The 19,046-nt window shown below is 41.9% G+C and overlaps 1 protein-coding gene across 1 annotated transcript; it reads left to right on the plus strand.

The window, feature by feature from the left end:
* Positions 1 to 5,051: 5,051 nt before the first annotated feature.
* Positions 5,052 to 11,341, plus strand: LOC118415263 (cytochrome P450 2U1-like). Its single transcript, XM_035819717.1, has 8 exons — positions 5,052 to 5,323; positions 5,761 to 5,950; positions 6,465 to 6,838; positions 7,159 to 7,329; positions 8,011 to 8,175; positions 8,595 to 8,711; positions 9,418 to 9,559; positions 10,074 to 11,341. The coding sequence occupies exons 1-8, from the start codon at positions 5,168 to 5,170 to the stop codon at positions 10,253 to 10,255; spliced, it is 1,497 nt and encodes a 498-aa protein (XP_035675610.1). The 5' UTR covers positions 5,052 to 5,167; the 3' UTR covers positions 10,256 to 11,341.
* The last annotated feature ends 7,705 nt before the right edge of the window (positions 11,342 to 19,046 follow it).

Consider the following 19,046-nt stretch of genomic DNA (forward strand, 5'->3'; position numbering starts at 1 on the left):
GTCCATGTGTAGGTGGCAGCTGAAATGACTTGCAATTTTTTCTCTTTGCCCAGTGGCAATGATTTTTCATCAAATTAGAATCAACTTTCTCAGACAAATTTGAAAAAATTACAAACCGTTGACAAGTGTATAACACGTGTACAGTGTATGTTCAGCCACGTGTGCGATGTGTATGTATTCATGAGGTCCTTACATGAAATGACGCAGACAGTAAAAGAAAATAGTTCAAGCACAAAGGCATCAGTCGACAGGATGCCGCGAAGCAAGGCACTGGTCTTGTTACTTCTGGTGTCCACACATCTACATCACGTGCTTGCAGCATCCCAATGGTGCCCTGACAGCTGTAGTGTTAATCAGAAAGCCTGTTACTGCCCCTATTATGGATATGAGAACCCCTGTAGCTGGGTAGGACATGGAGGGGCTAGGTACAACTTCCGCTGGTGCATCGATGCTTTACCAACCGGCTTCCACAGAGAAACCGAAGTGATCGACATCAAGCATCTCCGATCCTCTGTTCTGCTGGCATGGTCCTTCCCAAATGTGTCAAGCCTTCAGCAACTGAAGATCGAACAGTCCAACGTTTCCACAGTCCAGTCCGGGGCGTTCCGAGGTCTGCGGTTGGTGCAAAGCCTTTACCTTACGGACAACCGCATCTCTTGTCTAGGTGAGTTAAAAGTGATTCAGACGTACGTGTTGTTGACCTAAATAGCTTTAATACATACATGTATGCATCGGTATCGATGTAGCCGGTATAACCGCCTTTCGGTGTAACACACCAGATTTGCAGACATGCAGCGCGACAGCAGCTGGTTATATTACACTGAACGAGTTTGTCAGACCGACCCTTTGCATATTTGACTGCACATGTTGTTTGAAGCTATCTAGTGAGGGTGCGTCTAATGTATTTGATGACAACGAATTCCAGTGATAGGATTGGATGTCCGTTTCTTCGTCTTGTCTGAGCTGATTTAATATACTTGTACTCAGTAGTTGGTACATCTACCACATCTAAATGCTAACCTAAAGTTTTCCATCCAGTACTTGTTTAAAAGTTCTTATGGGTATGAAAAGGAATTAAAGAATTATATAGGTCCGACGTCTTGGTAATGACGAAAATTTAGAAACAAATAGGTTTTGTTATGAAGGTTTTCTTAACAAAGGGGAAATATAACTAAAAAAACTATAATATAACTAATAGAACATATTTTGTTTCACACTCAGAGGCTGATACGTTCCTTGGACTTGACAGCATCATGACGTTGTACATCAATAAGAATGTGATGACAAGCATATCGCGTTACGCATTTCGTGGCCTGCCTTGCATTTCCATGCTAGATTTGTCCTTAAACCTCCTGACCTCTGTGCCGGTTGATGCACTAGTGCTGCCCAAGTCATTGAGGGCTACATTTTTGTCAAAGAATCGCATCGCGACCATCCAAAGCCATATTGCCATGGAGCTGAAGAAAACAGACTTCTTCATGTTATGTAGAAAACACATCCTGAGATGCAACAAGAACTTACGTGGTTCATCTGCAACCTACCACACCTTCATCAGATCTCTACTGACGCTTTCCCAAAGTGTACGTACCCTGTTGAACTACGAGGAACTTACCTTGCCACCGTGAGGAAGGACGTGTGCCAGAACAACACTGACTGGTCGGAAGGGGAGATGGGGGACGCCAACTATGACGACGCGTACATCACAAGTCCTGACGGTAAGACCACTCCAATGGAGGACACTAGCATTACAGAGCACACGGATGGTAGGCCAGTCTCTCAGCATACAACTGAGATGGACTATGTCACCATCCCAGGTGGAGACCCAATAAACAAAAAGGATGTCAGCAGCATCCACACCCTGGTTACGATCAGTGCTGTAGCAGCACCCTTCCTCCTCCTGTTATCATCAGCAGGTGTTCTCTTCATCTACAAACGCTTCTACCGTGGCGCAGGTTTAGAACAGCGTGGCCAACCGGATGGAACAGACAATGACCATCAAACTACAACCTCCGAAACTGAAACAAGCGAGAAAATCGAGCCGTATGCAGTAGTCTACGCCGACTCCGCTGAAATGCAAGCCGCATCTGTCAGTAATAATCCTACAGACCGCCAACCTTCTCCTTCCCAAGACCAAACACTGGGATACAGTGAGACCATTCAGCCATATGCAGTGACATACGAAGACGACCATGAACCGGATTCTGAGATCCAACCTTATGCAGTTGCTTACAAGGAAGACGTGGAGCAAAACGACCACTACAAGATCCCCCTGTATGCTGTAAGCTGTAATAACCCGCCACCAACTGCAGCAGGCCATGTAGAGGCAGGACCTACACCACCGGAAATCACCATCAACTAACGGGCAGAATCCGGCATCAGACAGGTTACCCGCCCAGAGGACCAAACACTGCCGGTACATGCAGACGTACAGTGACGTGAGAACAAAGAAGACGGGAAATGATGATGAGCCCCCAGGTATAGCTTTCATGACTGCGGTAGAATTCTAGACTAACGAACTTTTTTTGTCAGCCGTGTTTAAAATTTGTACATGAGGTATGTATATTCAAGATGCCCTTAATTGAAATGGCACGTGGAGAAACACAATGAAGCAATTTCCGCCTATATGTGTAGGTGGTAGCTGAAATGGATTTCAGACTTGGCAATGATGTTTCATCAAATGAAAATTTTCCCAGACAAATTTGAAACAACACAATCACAAAACATTGGTAATTGTACCGCACGCCTGTACAGACAGGTGTACATTATATATTCAAGTACCTAAGTGTAACAGCTAGGAAAAAATTATAATGTCAAGCAAAATCATACATCAAGATGCCACGAAGCATACCAGATAGTCAGATAAGCAGTACTGATTTGGTGGATATTTGAAGCACTTTATTTGAAGCACTTTAAGGACCATAGAAAATTTTGACATTTTGTGCTACTCCAGACTTTTCAAAGGACAATAGCTTTACTACCTCTACCGAAAACTTCGCAAAATGTGAAGCAGCTTTTAAATGTCACGACTGGACAAGAGTTTCTGTAGATTAGGCCATGTTGATTTGATTATATGGATGACATCCGCGCTCGCACCAATTTTCGGCCGTTTCCAAAAAAAAAAAAAGTTTTCCACCACACAATAAATTGTACAAAGCAGCTGTAAAATGAGCACAAATATTCCGTAGATTGAAAAAAAAGTATCAGAAAACAGATAATTAATCATAGTCTAATGCCATAGAATGCCAAAATAAATCTAAACTCAAAGAATAAGATGTGAAAGGACAGAAATAAAAAAAATCTTCTGTTGGTAGGGGGAGGTACCAGTACAGAAATTCGGGTCCTGTTCTGGTCCAGAGGAAACTTGAGAACTGGCAATACTCAAAACAATGGTAATTGGTCAGTTTTGCTACAAAGGAATCTGTTTGGTGGACTATTGGACTCCCACTAGCATTTACAAATCCCATCTCCAAGTAATACGGGCTAACTGTCTTTGTACCTTTGACTATAGAAACTTGGTACAATTGACTATAAACTCTACTTGACTTCCTCTTGCTGTCTTCTTGGCCCCCGGTATGACCCCAAATGCCTGCCGACATAGTGTGTCCATTTTGTAATTGGCGAAACCTGTTCCTCTGATTTTTTTTCAGGTCTGTTTTATTTCGGATAGGTCCAAGAAGAAAAAAATGTCTTGCTCCTGTATAATGTACTGGTCCCTACACCTAAGTGTTGGTATACCATGCTATGTGTGTTTAGTCCTATGTTCAACCTTCCTGGCCACTTTGATTTCACACTGGAGGCAACTTTTTTTTTTTTGCCAAACTTTTTTTTTATTCGCTCGCTCGCATCAATTTTGGAGTTCCCAGAGGATGTCATCCATATAATCAAATCAACATGGCCTTAGGTGTTACTCGTGAGTGTTCGTCAGGTAGCATGACAGCGGATGCTATCTGGATATCCACCCGTGTACAAAATTTATTCAGTTGTTTGTGTAACTTTTTATTTGTGTATCTAATTATCTGGGTGTCTAACCTTCATCTTTTTATTTAGAATGGCATTTTGTATGAAGCCGGAAGCCAGCGAATCTTGTCCATTGTGCTGTAGGGACGTTGTGTGAAGTCGTCAGTATGCACCGGCTGTGTGGTCACGATTGGCATTTTTAGGGTCATTTGGCTGGTGACGATGTTGTGTCCTTGGGAAACTCCCAGCAACTACATTTTATGGATTACATCAGGGTACTTATTAATTTTCGCCTGATTTCATTACAAAAAAAAAACAAGGATTTCTTTATTTTCTTCTGACGATATACTAGGGAGGTAGCCGTGACTGTAGTTGAAGAAGTTAATCTCGTTTCACAATTGAAAAAGTTGCACCAATGAGTGTAGTTTCCAACTCGGCAAGTGATACCAGTCTACGACAATAGTTTCAATCTACCTGCTGTTGTGCACTTCTTGAATAAATGATAAATGTTTTGTTTACTGTGATGTCACGTTTCGTCACTTCATTCATGTTACAAGGTTTATAGTGTCTGTTTTGAACATTTAGCCATATTAGTGTTTTTTACCCATCCATTTTGTTTTTTCTTCGCCCTATCTTATTATTTTTGCAGTTGTCACAGGATGACATCCTTAAAAGTTACTTTCATTCAACGGCTGGAATCACTACTGCGGTACCAAGAATGACCGCTGGGGGAGCTAAAACTAACAATTTCTTTCATAGGTCAAGTCCTAACCGCATACAAAGTTGTATAATATTCCATATGCATCTGAGTTGTCCTGCATAACTACAAACACTGTTCACATTACAAAAAGTTACATACAAACGCTCCAAAAACATTACAATTCAACACTACCTTTAACTGAACAATGCATAAAACAATCACCCCAAAAATAGTTCAAATAGTTTAGGCACGTTTAGATTGAAGCTCTTTAGATCATTTGAGACTGCGCATGCACAAATATGCAGTTTCAAAAGCGAATGGGCCCTTCCGATTAAAGGTTAGAGGTTGTTGTCCTGTCAGACAAAACAAATTAAATCGGCAGGTCGAGGTCACAGCAGACGCCATATTGTTTCCGTGGGCGTGGTTTACTTCTGTACACGTACCCTCCGTCTGTCAGTTTTCCAGACTCAGTCCATTTCGTACCTTCGGGAAACCAACAGCCGGCTTCAGATGGTAATCGACGGGCTCTGCGACTTATGGACCTCGTGGGGTCTGTTAGGGGTTTTGGTGGCAGCGGGCTGCTGTCTCCTGGTCGCCTGGATCATGCGGCGACCCCCAAACTTCCCCCCAGGTCCACGGGGCTGGCCGCTGTTTGGCGTGTCAAAGGTCTGGCGATGTTGTTGTGTTTTCATTTGTGTAACCACTGAGTTGAAGTTTGCTAATACTGCAGTCTGGGGACCAAATACACTATGATGTATTGCAGATTGACAGTGATCATGTTATGTTTGTATCATTTTTGTTAGTACGATAAATTCATGTTTAACTTAGTATAATACACATGTACATACACACACACACACACACACACACACACAAAAGGATAACACCCCTATGTGTCACATGATGCCCCTGGCCATGACCGACACTTATACGTCCCGACACCCCTATTTATATGGTAGACTACTCTCCTAGGGTTTGGGTCAGGGTGTGTGTACGTGTGTGTGTGTGTGTTTGCCGTGTGTGTGCACGTGTGTGTACGTGTGTGTGTGTGTGCGTGTCTTTGTGAACTGCAGTCTTACTAAAGGCTTCTTCTCTCCCCACAGGCAGGCCAGTTAGCCGTCACCGAGTGGATCCCGAAGTACGGAGACATCATCGGCTACTACCGCGGGCCGGTTCGGGTGGTCTCGCTCGGCAGTTACGATGTGATCCGGGAGGCCTTCGTCAAGAACGCTGAACATTTCTCCAGCAGACCCAGACCCTTGAACCCAACCTTGGCAACTTACAAGACTAAAGGTAAGATTTAGTACATCTCGTACCAGTCTTGTCACACGTACCGTCGGTTTGCACCATAGTCGCATATATACAGCATATGTAGACAGCAAGAAACCTTCGAGAAATATCTTAGTTTTTGTGAGTTAGACTCATAGCCGATACTATAAGTCTTTACAGATGTTAGATTACAGATGTTAACCCTTTCTCCTACCCTTAATCGGTCCAAATCATCTCCCCCATTTCGTTCAGTATTGATTGATGAATATTAAAGAAGTTGAATCTTTTCAAGTTCAAATCTTAAAACCGTAAGGCACTTTTTTTCCAATGCGAGTCAAATTTGTGACTGGCCCTAAACGTCTGTAACGCTCGGTCACTCTAACACTTTACCCATAATGTTTTGTAAAACCAATTGCAAAACACAGCACTGTAAACGTGGAGCTAAAATTCTCAACTCTTGTTCTGATTTTCTATGCCCTAATGATATCGAATGTATACATGCTGTTAATCACCACTAACGTTATATGGAACATTTCAGGCGTCGTGCAAGAACCGTACGGCACCACATGGAAGGAGCACCGTAAGTTCACCTTGATGAGTCTGCGAGATTTCGGCGTCGGAAAGCGGAGTTTGGAAGGGAAAATTCTTGAAGAAACGAGGGCTCTCAGTGACGAAATATTGAAGAAAGAAAACCAAGGCTTTTGCATCTCAAACATGATGCAAGTTACCGTTTCAAACGTGATCTGCTCAATCGTGTTTGGCTCTCGCTACGAGTACGACGACCCGAAATTCATACGACTGATAGAAGCTATCGACCACTTTTTCTCGATCCCGAGAAGTGGTAGCGCTTTGCTACCGTCATTAATCCCCATTCTTCGCTACATTCCTGCAGTAAATCGAAATTTCTTAAAGGTACGTGTATTTATCATTTATATATATTTCTGTTCATATGAATATTTCACACCTGTATGTGGGTATGATTATTTCATACGTTCTTGTTCATATGACATTTTTGTATGAGTATTTCAAATGTTTCAGTTGCATATGATTATTTCATACTTTTCTGTTCATAGGATTATTTCATACTCTTCTGTTCAGTTCATATGAATATTGCACACCTTTCTTGATTGTATCTTCTCATACGTTTCTTTTCATGACTATTTATATCTTTGATTTTGATTTTTATATTTGCTGGATGGTTCTTATACCTTTCTTTTGTTATTTTTTCAAAGTTACGTGAAGTCGAGGCGTACATCGGCACTCACATCCTGGAGCAGATCCAAGAACACGAGGCGACCTTTGACCCGAACGACATCCGGGACCTCATCGACGCCTTTCTCCTGGAGAAACGACGGAGACAAGAAGACGAGAACACGACATTTACGGAACAGCAGAACATTTTGGTAAGAAAAACAGTGGTCTTTGCAATCTTATATTATACCTTAGGCATAACATTTGCCTAACCACACGTAAAGTTGGGGTCCAGACACTACGTATTTGTTTATTTATAAAGATTCTACAAAAGACGCCCTTTCAAGGCCGCCATACTTTTAATCAATAGTGTAATGTTTCTGCAACCACTAAGAGTTTTAGTCTGCTGTATTAGATAACTATATCACACTCACAAGGTTATTTCTCCGGGCACTAGAGAAAATTGCGTTTTAAGTAGTTTGTAGTAAGGAGATTCATGGTTCCAACTGCGTATAAGCAGCGAAATACCTTACATCTTGAACGGGGACATGACAAAGGCAAGAAAGTTCTAGTCTAGACCATGATGTTCAAATGTGCTGTATAATGTCGTAAAAGTTTCCACCTAACCATTTACATATTACTCACATTTGCATTTTGCTGCGCAATGATCTGGTCGCACCAAACCCCTTTATATATTTTTATTTAAATCCACCTGCTCTCTGCTATCTAAATTCTTTCACTGTTTTGTGGTTCCTACCCTGAATGTTTCTCCAGGCTGTGATGGACTTTTTCCAGACATGTTTGTTTATGTCTGATGGGTCCACACCTTTGACAAATTACAAATTATTGGCCTCCTGTCAATATTGTTTGTTTCCTACCCAATGTTTCTTCAGGTTGTGATGGACCTATTCCTGGCCGGTACGGAGACCACGTCCACCACACTCCGCTGGGCCCTGCTCTACATGATTCTCCATCCGGACATGCAGGAGAAAGTGCAGCAGGAGATAGACAGCGTCATCGGGCAGAGCCAGGACCCTTCAATGGCGCATCGCACTCAAGTTTGTCCTTTTTTTGTTTTTATTTGTTGGAATTAGCGTGGTGAAAAGATTAAATAAACCTACCACATTGACATGACGAGTGTATTGTTTTCATCCGATTCCTCTTGTAATTTGCCTGAAAAAAATTGAAACTTTTTTTCTTGCGAAGTCAATATAGATCTGCCACTGCGATCAGCTATGTGTTATGAAAAACCATATCTTCCCTTATCCTTCTATTCAAACAGCAACTTGCGTATGCAGGGCAGACAATGGACTTGGTAGTCTGATTACGTAAAACGTGTGTGTAAGTTTGCTGTACACGTCCCTGTACCGTCCCCCACCTCTTTACTTATCCTTCTCAGTTAACTTGCTTGTAGAGCAGACAAAGCACTTGCTATATCATATTCTGATTAGTACGTGAAATGTGACTGTTGTTATAGATGCCGTACACGGAGGCGACCCTTACCGAGGTGAGCCGGCTGGCAAGCATCGCTCCCCTCTCCGTGCCGCACGCCGCAAGCAACGACGTCACATTCCGGGGCTACCACATTCCTAAGGTACTTCTTAGCCGCTGATAAGTTAGCATCCTCTCATGTCAGGCAAGCATACTGGCCTGCCGTCCGGCCTTCCCGATTGGTTAGCCAATCCCCCTCTTGCTACATGTTTGAGGAAAAGTTATCACGTTGCCCTAGACCGAAGCTATCCCAAACATGACCAAGTTTCAGCTTCCCTATTCCCACTCATCAAGAATCATCATAGAAAATGTAACCCTTTTGCAGTTTAGCCAATGAGTGCGAGGTTCGGTCATGACGGGCGTCTTTATAGTGCGCTCATTGGTAGTGTCGCACTGTCGGCACTCAGCGGGACAGGTCTGTCCTTGGTGCTGAATGCTTGTCACCCTCTCCCCCCCCTCTCACTCTTTCTCTTTCTTTCTCTCTCCCCTCTCAGTCTCTCAGTATCTCTCTATCTCTCTCTAGACAGTTTAATTGACTACAAATTATGTCTAGTAGGCTCTGTACGTGTTAAATTTTACTCTTTGCTGGCCGCCTGTAGTTAGGGCTTTCACATTGGCACCCACTGGTACTAGCACGATTAAATCGCGCTTATAGCGACTCGCCCAACATCCAGCCGATCCTTTGCGGAGAGGGGCCAGTTACAGCCTCTGAGGAGAGCAGAGCTTTGTGTTACACAGTCTACCACAGGTACCTTTTTCATCCTTGTCATTATTCCACCAGTTCAATAATACATTGCCTGTGATTCCAGGGCACCGTTGTACAGGCTAACCTGTGGGCGGTGCACCACGACCCCCAGCTCTGGCCGGACCCGCACCGCTTCGACCCCGCCCGTTTCCTTGACGACGCCGGGAAGTTCGTGAAGAGAGACGAAGTCATTCCGTTCTCGATCGGTGAGTCATTCGTGTAAACGATATGAAGTAGAGAGCATCATCATATAGTCAGCCTGTACAGACCTGAAAGAAGCCTCCATTTATATTTTAGCCATACAGCTATCATGATCATGTCATAAGCATCAAGTGGTCTGTCTTCTCGTTAGGATCATTAACTTAGAATCTTAAGTATAAGCTCATCGGTTGGGATTCCTAGCATAGCAGTTCCAAATTGTTGTGCCCTTTGGAAAGCCACTTTTCACCTATTTCCTCCCACAGCTCAGGTAAAAGTGAGGGACGTAAATAGGGCTGTTTGAGAAGACCCACATCTCGCGTAGGTTTCAGATCTCACCACCTTCGTTGGAAAGAGTTTGGGGCCATCCCAGCGTGGATGAATCAACTCTTAAAGTCCAGTCTTACGCCGCCTTTATCATCTGTGTAAAACTGGTGTGATACGCATAAAGATAGTTTACCGTTTATGCAAAGTATGGGTTAATGTCGTTCGCTTCGCTGAAGCGGTTCTTTATCATTTCAGGTCGTCGCGTTTGCCTTGGAGAGCAGCTGGCCAGGATGGAGCTCTTCCTGTTCTTCACCTCCCTGCTGCAGCGCTTTAGCTTCAAACTGCCAGAGGGCGCACCAGTACCGTCTGAAGAAGGGGTGTTCGGAGCCACGCATTCTCCCGTGCCGTTCAAACTTGTGGCGGTAGCGAGGGACTAGCTGCTATGCGTTTACCCTAGCTAGGGTAGACTACCAAACGATCAATTTTCCTACTTTTTTCTATCATGGTGTTCAAGTTTTCATAATCAGTTTATTTGGTCTTAGTTACAACTGTTGGTTCATAAGTACTTAATAACGTTAAATTAACATATTTAAACCCTTGAAACCATTGAAACCTTTACAAAACTGCAGAGATGTGACTGTACACTAGCGCCCCTGCCGATTATTTCATGTACTGCAGGCTATACAGCAGGTGGATAGAAGGGAGCGTGCATTGCGGAGTGGGGAACGACCTGTGTTGTTATCAAACGTTAGACGTATCCCCTTACGTTACTTACTGTCTCACGAATGCCCCACTTAAATAGTCCATTCTACCGACAGCATGCCCTGTGTCATGTGTGTAGGTAAAGCCGCGCCGTTGTTAGCGGTTGAGTACGCCCTAAAAAGGGCGGCACACTACACAACAGTTTACATGTACACTCGCTCTCTCACGTTTCACCTTAACACTCGGGCCTCTCAGTTTCCACATCCGACCTTCTTGTAAACACAGCGAACGTGAGGAGCTATTATACTGCGCGGATGTGGGACGAGGGGGATTTTTGGTCTGCGGGATTTTGTTGCGGTTAATTAGTTTAGTTTCAGCGATACTTTTGGTCACCAGTGTAATGTAAGTGATCATGATACAACAATTGTCTTCAGTTCCCATCCCACTTTGATGTGCCCTACAGCCTTGCGTTCATGTGGGTACATGTGAACTTAGGCTAAGGTTTTCAAAGGGATCAGGCTATAGAAATAGTTTTGATATTTTTATACTGGTACCCAGGTATTTTTCTGTATATTGAGTCTGACGAATGCCCTGTAAAGGCTTAAAAAGAACACTGTAGTACTGAACGACCTGTCTCAAAATTGTAAACAGCGTGCATAGTGATCATGCCAGATAGTTTTTATTGCCAGAAACTTTGCATTGTTGCTTTAGGCTTAGGTTAGTACCCAGGCCGTCTCCACATGAAATATAACTCAATATAACTCACAACTATTACTGTTTGTATAACCTACCCAAAACTTTGCATAGTTATTTGTAGTCTTGTTATTATATTTCAGCCATACATAGTATGGTGAAATATATTGTATTCGTAATGTTTCTTTCTTTCTTTCTTTCTTTCTTTCTCCTGTCAAATCTTCAAAGTGATTCATCTCCGCCGTTCCTGGACCGAATGACCTGAAATTTGGCACAGGGGTAGAATGGGCCAATACCTTGATGCTTTTTTCTCAGTTTTTTCATATCTGCCTCTAAAATGATTTTATGGAGATTTTTTGGTCAATTTTAGACCAAAACTGTATATTTTGGCCCCTGTACCCTGGTATTACAACCAAATGAGCTGAAATTTGACAGAGATGTGCCTTGATAATGCCCCCATATAAATTCGATAACACTTTTGGTGTACAGTACAACAAAATGCTTATTTTTGCGATTTTTTTACCAATTTTTGACCAAAAAAGGACACTTTTGGCCCCTGTACATGTACCCTGGTATTACAACCAAATGAGCTGAAATTTGACAGAGATGTGCCTTGATAATGCCCCCATATAAATTCAATAACACTTTTGGTGTACAGTACAACAAAATGCTTATTTTTGTGATTTTTTTACCAATTTTTTACCAAAAAAGGACACTTTTGGCTCCTGTACCTTGGTATTGCAACCGAATGAGCTGAAATTTGACACAGATGTGCCTTGATAATCCCTTCATATAAATTTAATAACACTTTTGGTGTACAGTGCAACAAAATGCTTTTTTTGCGATTTTTGGCCAATTTTTGACCAAAAAAGGACACTTTTGGCTCCTGTACCCTGGTATTACAATTAAATGACCTGAAATGTGGTATAGATAGGCATTTAGATACTTGGTAACAAGATTCAAGTAAAATTTTTGACATAAACAACTTTAAAATGATTAATTTTGGCACTTTTCTGAGGGGAAATTTGTTTTCTTTTGGCCTCCTGACGTGACCTTCCGTGACCCCGCACAGAGCCACACCTGTGCGCGTCAGCCGGAGAGTTAATTGAATCAAAGACCTAGCCAATCAGCGAAGAGGAGGCCAAAGGCTAATTAATATTCATAAGCGGGGCCTCATGATCCCGTATATAGCAGTGTTCCCGCCAGGGGGAGCGAAGCCCGCCTAAGGCTCTCGCATTTTAGACTATTCAGAAGGCTTTATATTGTATCAGTTCTTAGGGGCATATCTATGATAATCGCAGCAGTCACTTAACATCTCTTCAGGAGTTTAGCGTAACACTATTTCAGGTCAAACCGTCAAAGGCAACTAAAAACAAACTTTAACGTTACTGAGTTCAACAGTACTTATAACTTGTTATCGAAGTTGAAACGCTAGCGATGGTATTTTCGCTGCGCTGTTAGCTCCGTGCGACTGTTGTTGACGGTCTTATAACGGTATATTTTGCACCCCTGTACCCTGGTATGAGTAACATTTGGTATAGATAGGCATAAGATAGTTGGTAAAATGATCCAAGTAAAATTTTTGGCATAAAGTACTGTAAAAGGCTTAATTACAGCACTTTTTTTAGGGGAAATTGGTTTTCTTTCGTTCTCCATGCCATGACCTTTCGGACGTTCACCCCACAGAGCCGACATCTGCACCTGCGTCTAGCCGGCAGGAAGAGTTAATTCAATTAATGGTTCAGCCAATCAGCGAAGAGGAAAGCGAAGGCTAATTAATATTCATAAGCGGGACCACACAATACGTTAACTTGAAGACTCAGGCCGTACAGACTTCTCGCCAGGATTTTTTCAAAGCGTCGGACAGGGGTCCGGGGGCCGCCGAATGTCCCTGGCGGGGTCCAGGGGCAGGGCCACTGTGGGGGGGACCCAGGTGGGCGAACCCCCGGGGCCTAGCTCTAAATGTTATGCAGTAGATTTCTAGCGAGGTCAACGCCCATGAAGCCGGTTCTTTCAAATGCAGAGTAACCAATTAACGCCAGACCGGTGGCACGCGAGGGTCAGGGAGGAATGTTTCACACCTATTGTCCGTCGATTACTAGCTGTTAAATACCGTCAATACATTACAAAGGAAATCTTTCTAGGGCTTCCTTTAGTTTGCAGCATGTATTTTTGTGAGCTGGTCCCTTTAAATACTGGTAATATATAGAATAGAAGTATGGACTGAAGAATCAACAGACAACACGACTTGAGTACATAACGTAACGTTATATTTGGCAACTTACTACAGCCGTCTTTTTACCTTATTACAAGATCCAAATTGTGAGTTGTAGAACTACGTGCTGTTTTTACTATATATTTTACAGAAATAACAACAATGTATAATGTGACACATGTTACATTAGCCCAAAACTTGACACACATCATTGCAAAATGCATGCATGATAGCATGCAATATTATGATCGTGTACTATTTAGTACATCTACTGGCTCAACATAGGTAAGTATACAACTTCTTAGGAAATATGGATACAGTACATTTGATTATAGCAATACAAGTGCTAATACTAACTTATCGGTGACCTCTTTTTAACGAGGCCATACAGCCGACTCATCACAAAAGTGACTTATGGCGGAAGAGAAGGGTCTACCTACTTTTAATTCAACTAAATTCAATAAAATAACATTGATCATTTATTTGTGTCCATTCTTAGGGCTAACCCAAGTCATTTCCTGCCTCTTCTGCCGTAACGCCGACATTGCAAGAACAAGTGTCCAGGTGCTGTTTGAAGCACTCTCTTGTGATCCCGAGCTTCTTGACATTTGTTTGATACACCGACGATATCTGAAACAATGTTGGATGTTTTGTCAGAAGTTGTTAACTAAACGTTATAGAACTTAAAATCCGAGGTGGATTTTGGTTGCTCAATTCAGAAGTCGCCTAGCCATCCCCATTCAGTTACTAAAAGAAACATAAGCACTATAAGTTGTATTCCCACTAAAGTAGCTTTGTTGACATTGCCATATTGTTTTACCATGAATACATTATCGTGTTTACACAGTTAGGTGACGGACGTATTCAAATTCTGGAAGTGGTTTTGCATCACATAGAAGCAACCTTTCAACAATGTGCACGTCTTTGTCAAAGTTACATGTATGTTGTCAGCTCCGTTTGCATAATTATAAGAAGATTAACAAATGAAATAAACCAAAAGAAGCAGAATGACCGATTATATAGTGTGTGATTTACGCTGGCTGTATTACATGTAACAAAATGGATCTTGTTTTCGTGAATAGAACCTCCTTGACATAACGAAGCATATGCTGCGAAACATATCGCTTTGTAACTTTGCGTAGTGTGCAAGACACGTCACTGTTCTCAACTGAGTGCCAAGGTCTCCGGGACACTATTTAGCACACGACACTATTTTGGGACTGCCCAAAAATTACATGTAACGTTTATAGTTTATGTTTGGACAGTAACAATTACTCGGGATGCGCTGTTAGGTGACTGTCCTGGAAAATGCGTTCGATGTCTTCTCTCGCCGGTAGTCTGTGATTTGGGGCGTCACAATGCGCCACAAAATCCTCACCCAGGACCAGTTTAGATTTGATTTCCCTCCATTTTTGTACGCGGTCCGTCCTGGAGAGCTTGCTCTTGTTGGGAAATGTTGGGTCAACTCGACAGATCTCACCTTCGTCGGGATCCGTTCCGTCACGTATAGCGACCGCTCCATTTATATAAGAAGTTTATTTGCAAGTTCGTGCCCGAGGGCTAATTGCAAGTACATAGTATACACATAGTGACAATGGACAGTCATAAACAATGTTCTAATCTAATACTAGTGTTGGCTATTTCTAAGCAGGTTGGGTTTGACTTCTTTTTTGGAAGCAGAGGGAGACGAAAAGCCCCACATTTTCTAAAATTTGTGGGTTCTGCGATTTCAAGAGAAAAGTGGCCTTCTGTTTGTCTGTCAATGTGGGGAAGTTGGGATAAGTCTTTGTGACTTCTCTAAACAAGGTGATTCTTTCGGTTTCGTTGAATGAACATTTGGAAATGAAATGTGTTTCGTCTCCCACTGCTTTTGATGTACAATATTTACAAATCCTTTCACACACTGGTAATCTCTTGTATCTCCCTCTTTCCACTTCTAGAGGATGAGCGCTAATTCTGACTTTGCTTATTGCGGAGCGCACCTCGAAATCAACTAGTTCTAAGTACTTCTCTCTAGCGTATACAGATTTACAAGTTTTGTAGAATCTCAGCTTACCGGTATCTATACTTATATTATGTAGAGACGTCTGGATATACATATTGGTAATTCTATTCCTTATCATATTACATACATATACAGGGTCATAGAGTGAGTTATCAGAGTACCAGAGATAAGAATATCCACTATAATCAAGTATTTCTTTAACACGCTGCAACAATGATCTTCTCCGGCCGTTTACGACGGAGTTATGCTGTTCCAAGAGTGCATTTACTTGTAATGGATGCTTAGTATAATCCATTTGTGTTAAACACAACCAATATTTTACAAGTCGAACGGAAATATCTATGTCTAGTGGAAATCTACCTAATTCGGACCTACATGCTAAATTACTACTATTTCTAGAGACTCCAAGAATGTTCTTGCAGAATTGGTTGTGTGTAATTTCGATCGGAGATGTATCATTTAATTTCTCGGTACCCCAAATTTCACAGCCATATAACAGAATGGGTTTAACACAGGAATCGAATATTCTTAGTAGGCTATCGGGTGAGACTGATGAACGGGTTAGACATTTGAAGCTGTGCATGGCTTTGCGCGCTTTGTTTGACAATTGTTTTTTGGCTAATGAAAAGGTACCTGATGATGTTATGGTGATACCTAGGTAGCAATATGAAGATACGATGTCTACTCTCTCTTGTCCGAATAAAAAGTTTTGTTTTGAAAATAATCGGCCAGATTTGTTGAATATGATAATTTTTGTTTTCTTTAGATTCACTTCGAGCTTCCATTTAGTGCAGAATATGTTTAGTTTATCTAAAGCGCTTTGCAGTCCTTTTTCGGTCTCAGAGAATAAAACTACGTCGTCTGCATATAGTAAACTTGACACTAATAAATTATTGAGTGCGGGTGGAGAACATTCGGTATTATCTAACTCGTGAACAAGGTCGTTTATAAAAAGATTAAAAAGGGTAGGGCTTAGGTTGCACCCCTGTCTGACACCCTTATTGGTAACAAATGGAGGTGTTAGGCCAGATGACGTTTTGACGCATGTGCTGGGTTTTTCATACATGCATTTAATAAGACTGTAAAAGTTCCCTCCTATTCCCGAGTTGAGTAATTTGAAGCGGAGCACCATTGAAAGTGTAAAACTTCATCTCTACAGTCCACTACCTCCGCTTTTTGATCATCCAACTTTCAAAGTTAGATATGTTCAAGCTGATCGATCTAGACGTACGGAAGAACTCAAAACAGCAACTCAAATGCGCTTGGGTTGAGTTTTGGACATTTACATGAAACTAGATGGCTACAAGAGGTGCAATTAGCCCGTAACTAGGCTGCCATTGGCTAATTGTCGACGGCGGTCAGTGACCTGCTAGCAGTCATCTGATTGGTCCTCGCTAGAAACCGCCGGAAATCTAGTGCATATCAAATAGTGTACACGCCCCCCCCCCCCGGAAGCTCTTGCATTTTAGACTATTGAGAAGGCTTCTTTTATCAGTTTTTTTAGGGCCATATCTACGATAATCGTAGCAGTCACTTACTTCTCTTCAGCAGTTTGACTTTAAAATATTTCGGGTCAAAGCTTCAAAGACAACTAAAACCTCATAAACAACAAACTTTACTTAGCTCAACAGTATACAAAAATATTGTACGGGTTGCCATCCTTAGTTGAAGCGCTTATTTATAGCGCTAGTATCTTCGCTACGCCGTTAGCCGCCGTGCGACTTTTGTTGACGGTCTGATATCCCTACGTCGCCGCCTCGCTGATATTCCCACGGACATGTTTCAAGAAAAATACCCAGCAAAAACGCTGTTCTGCGTCAAATTCTATTCTATAAAACATGTGGGACTCAGTGTTACAGTCTAAATATTTTGTAGAAGCACCGCTGTAGGAAAGAAGGTCCAAGCAATGTAAAACATCACGTAGCATGAAGTTCGCTGTCAACTGGCACATAGCACATGACTGTTTGAAACTCAACAGCCGTGCTTGATTGATAGCCGGCGGTCCTTTGATGAAGTCGGCGAAAGGTGCGTTAGTTAGAAAATCTGCGTTTAGTTTTGATACGTAATTATAAGTTAGACAGTGGCGAGAATGATTATTTTCTCATCAATATTTCTCTTCAGAATTATTTGAACTTAATTGTACATCTAAACAATTGGCTTACCTGTGCAATGTTTATATGATTAATGATCAGTGTACTGAAATCATGTGTAACGTATGGCTCCTAGTCAATAGATCAGCATTTTTCTCTATAGTGACCACCTGTCTATAGTGGCCACATTTCTATCACTGGACTGGAACTTGCGAAAACTGCTGTATTTTCTCCAGAGCAAATGTATGTGTTCCTAGTGCTGTTGTTGTTTGACATAAACTTTGAACATTTAAATTGTAAGTAACTTTAAACTGCCAGAGTTTCAGCCCAATAAAACACTCTCAGCGCCAGGGTATGAACAGACTGACGAGACAGACGAAAATAAATCCTCGAACAAGGTTCAATCGTATTTTCCGGGTCTGGCAGGACTGAGTTGTTAAACAAAAATAAGAATAGGCTCGATGGCTGATTGCATACAAAGTAAAACAGTTTAACAGTTTTACAGCTTGAAGAAAACAAACGCTCCTACAGTACCTGCACCTGCTTGATAATTATTAAATCGTATGCCCTACTTGAATAAAAAAAGTTCACTGCAATAATAAATGTACCCACATCACAAGGAGCTTATACTTTTTTAAACTTACACCTAGTTATCGTACTGAAAATTGTTAATGACATTACATGAAGTCATTCAACAATTTTCAGTCATGATGAAAATTTTCTGAATGGAAGGTGTGATTATTGTCATTTTCTGAAAAATAGAAGCAAGCTCTGTACATGTCTTTACCTGGAATCAATTCACAATACCAGTCCACTTTGGGGGATAATGTACTGTTAAGAGGATGTTCCATTTTTGCGCAGGGGTGATTTGGAACAGTCCAATGTTGCGTGGGAAGGGGTATGGCTGAAATATGCTGTATTTGCTCTTAAGCAAATGTCGGCCTTTCTAGTTTGTAAATGCCTTTATGATGTGCATTGTAACCACTTATTTTGTATATTGTTTAGTTGTCAGAGGCCAGAGCTATCACTTTGTAGTAGCCTTCAGCTAGTTGGGAAGCGCTAGCAGTATGTATTTATTTATACAAACCTTTAAATCAGATCAAACAAAAATAGTATGGCGCATATAGTAAAAGGGAGATTTTCTTTGGTCAAAGAAGACAAAGAGTCCTAGAAGTCTTTCATTGTGATTTGCTATAGAGTTCTTTACATATGTAGGTCCGGTTCTGAAAGAGAACCGATAACTTACGCAAGTATAAATGGTTTATTCACGAGAGCATCTGGGGAGTGGGGTGTCACTAGTCGATACTAAGCTGCTAGTGTCTTTTTTTCTGGCGGTTAACCAGCTTGTGATTTCTTTCTCTGGCGCTCTACGTTCCAAGATATGAAAACGTTTCTTCTCAGAACTCTTTCCAAAACTCCCTCCCCTCCTCACGATGGCCTCTTAGCCTACATGTGTGGCAATCTCTTCAATATCCTTCTCTTTGAGGGTTTGTACTTGTCCATTTAAACCCCTACTCTTGCCG

Source organism: Branchiostoma floridae, chromosome 5, assembly GCF_000003815.2.
Source record: "Branchiostoma floridae strain S238N-H82 chromosome 5, Bfl_VNyyK, whole genome shotgun sequence".
NCBI lineage: Eukaryota > Metazoa > Chordata > Leptocardii > Amphioxiformes > Branchiostomatidae > Branchiostoma > Branchiostoma floridae.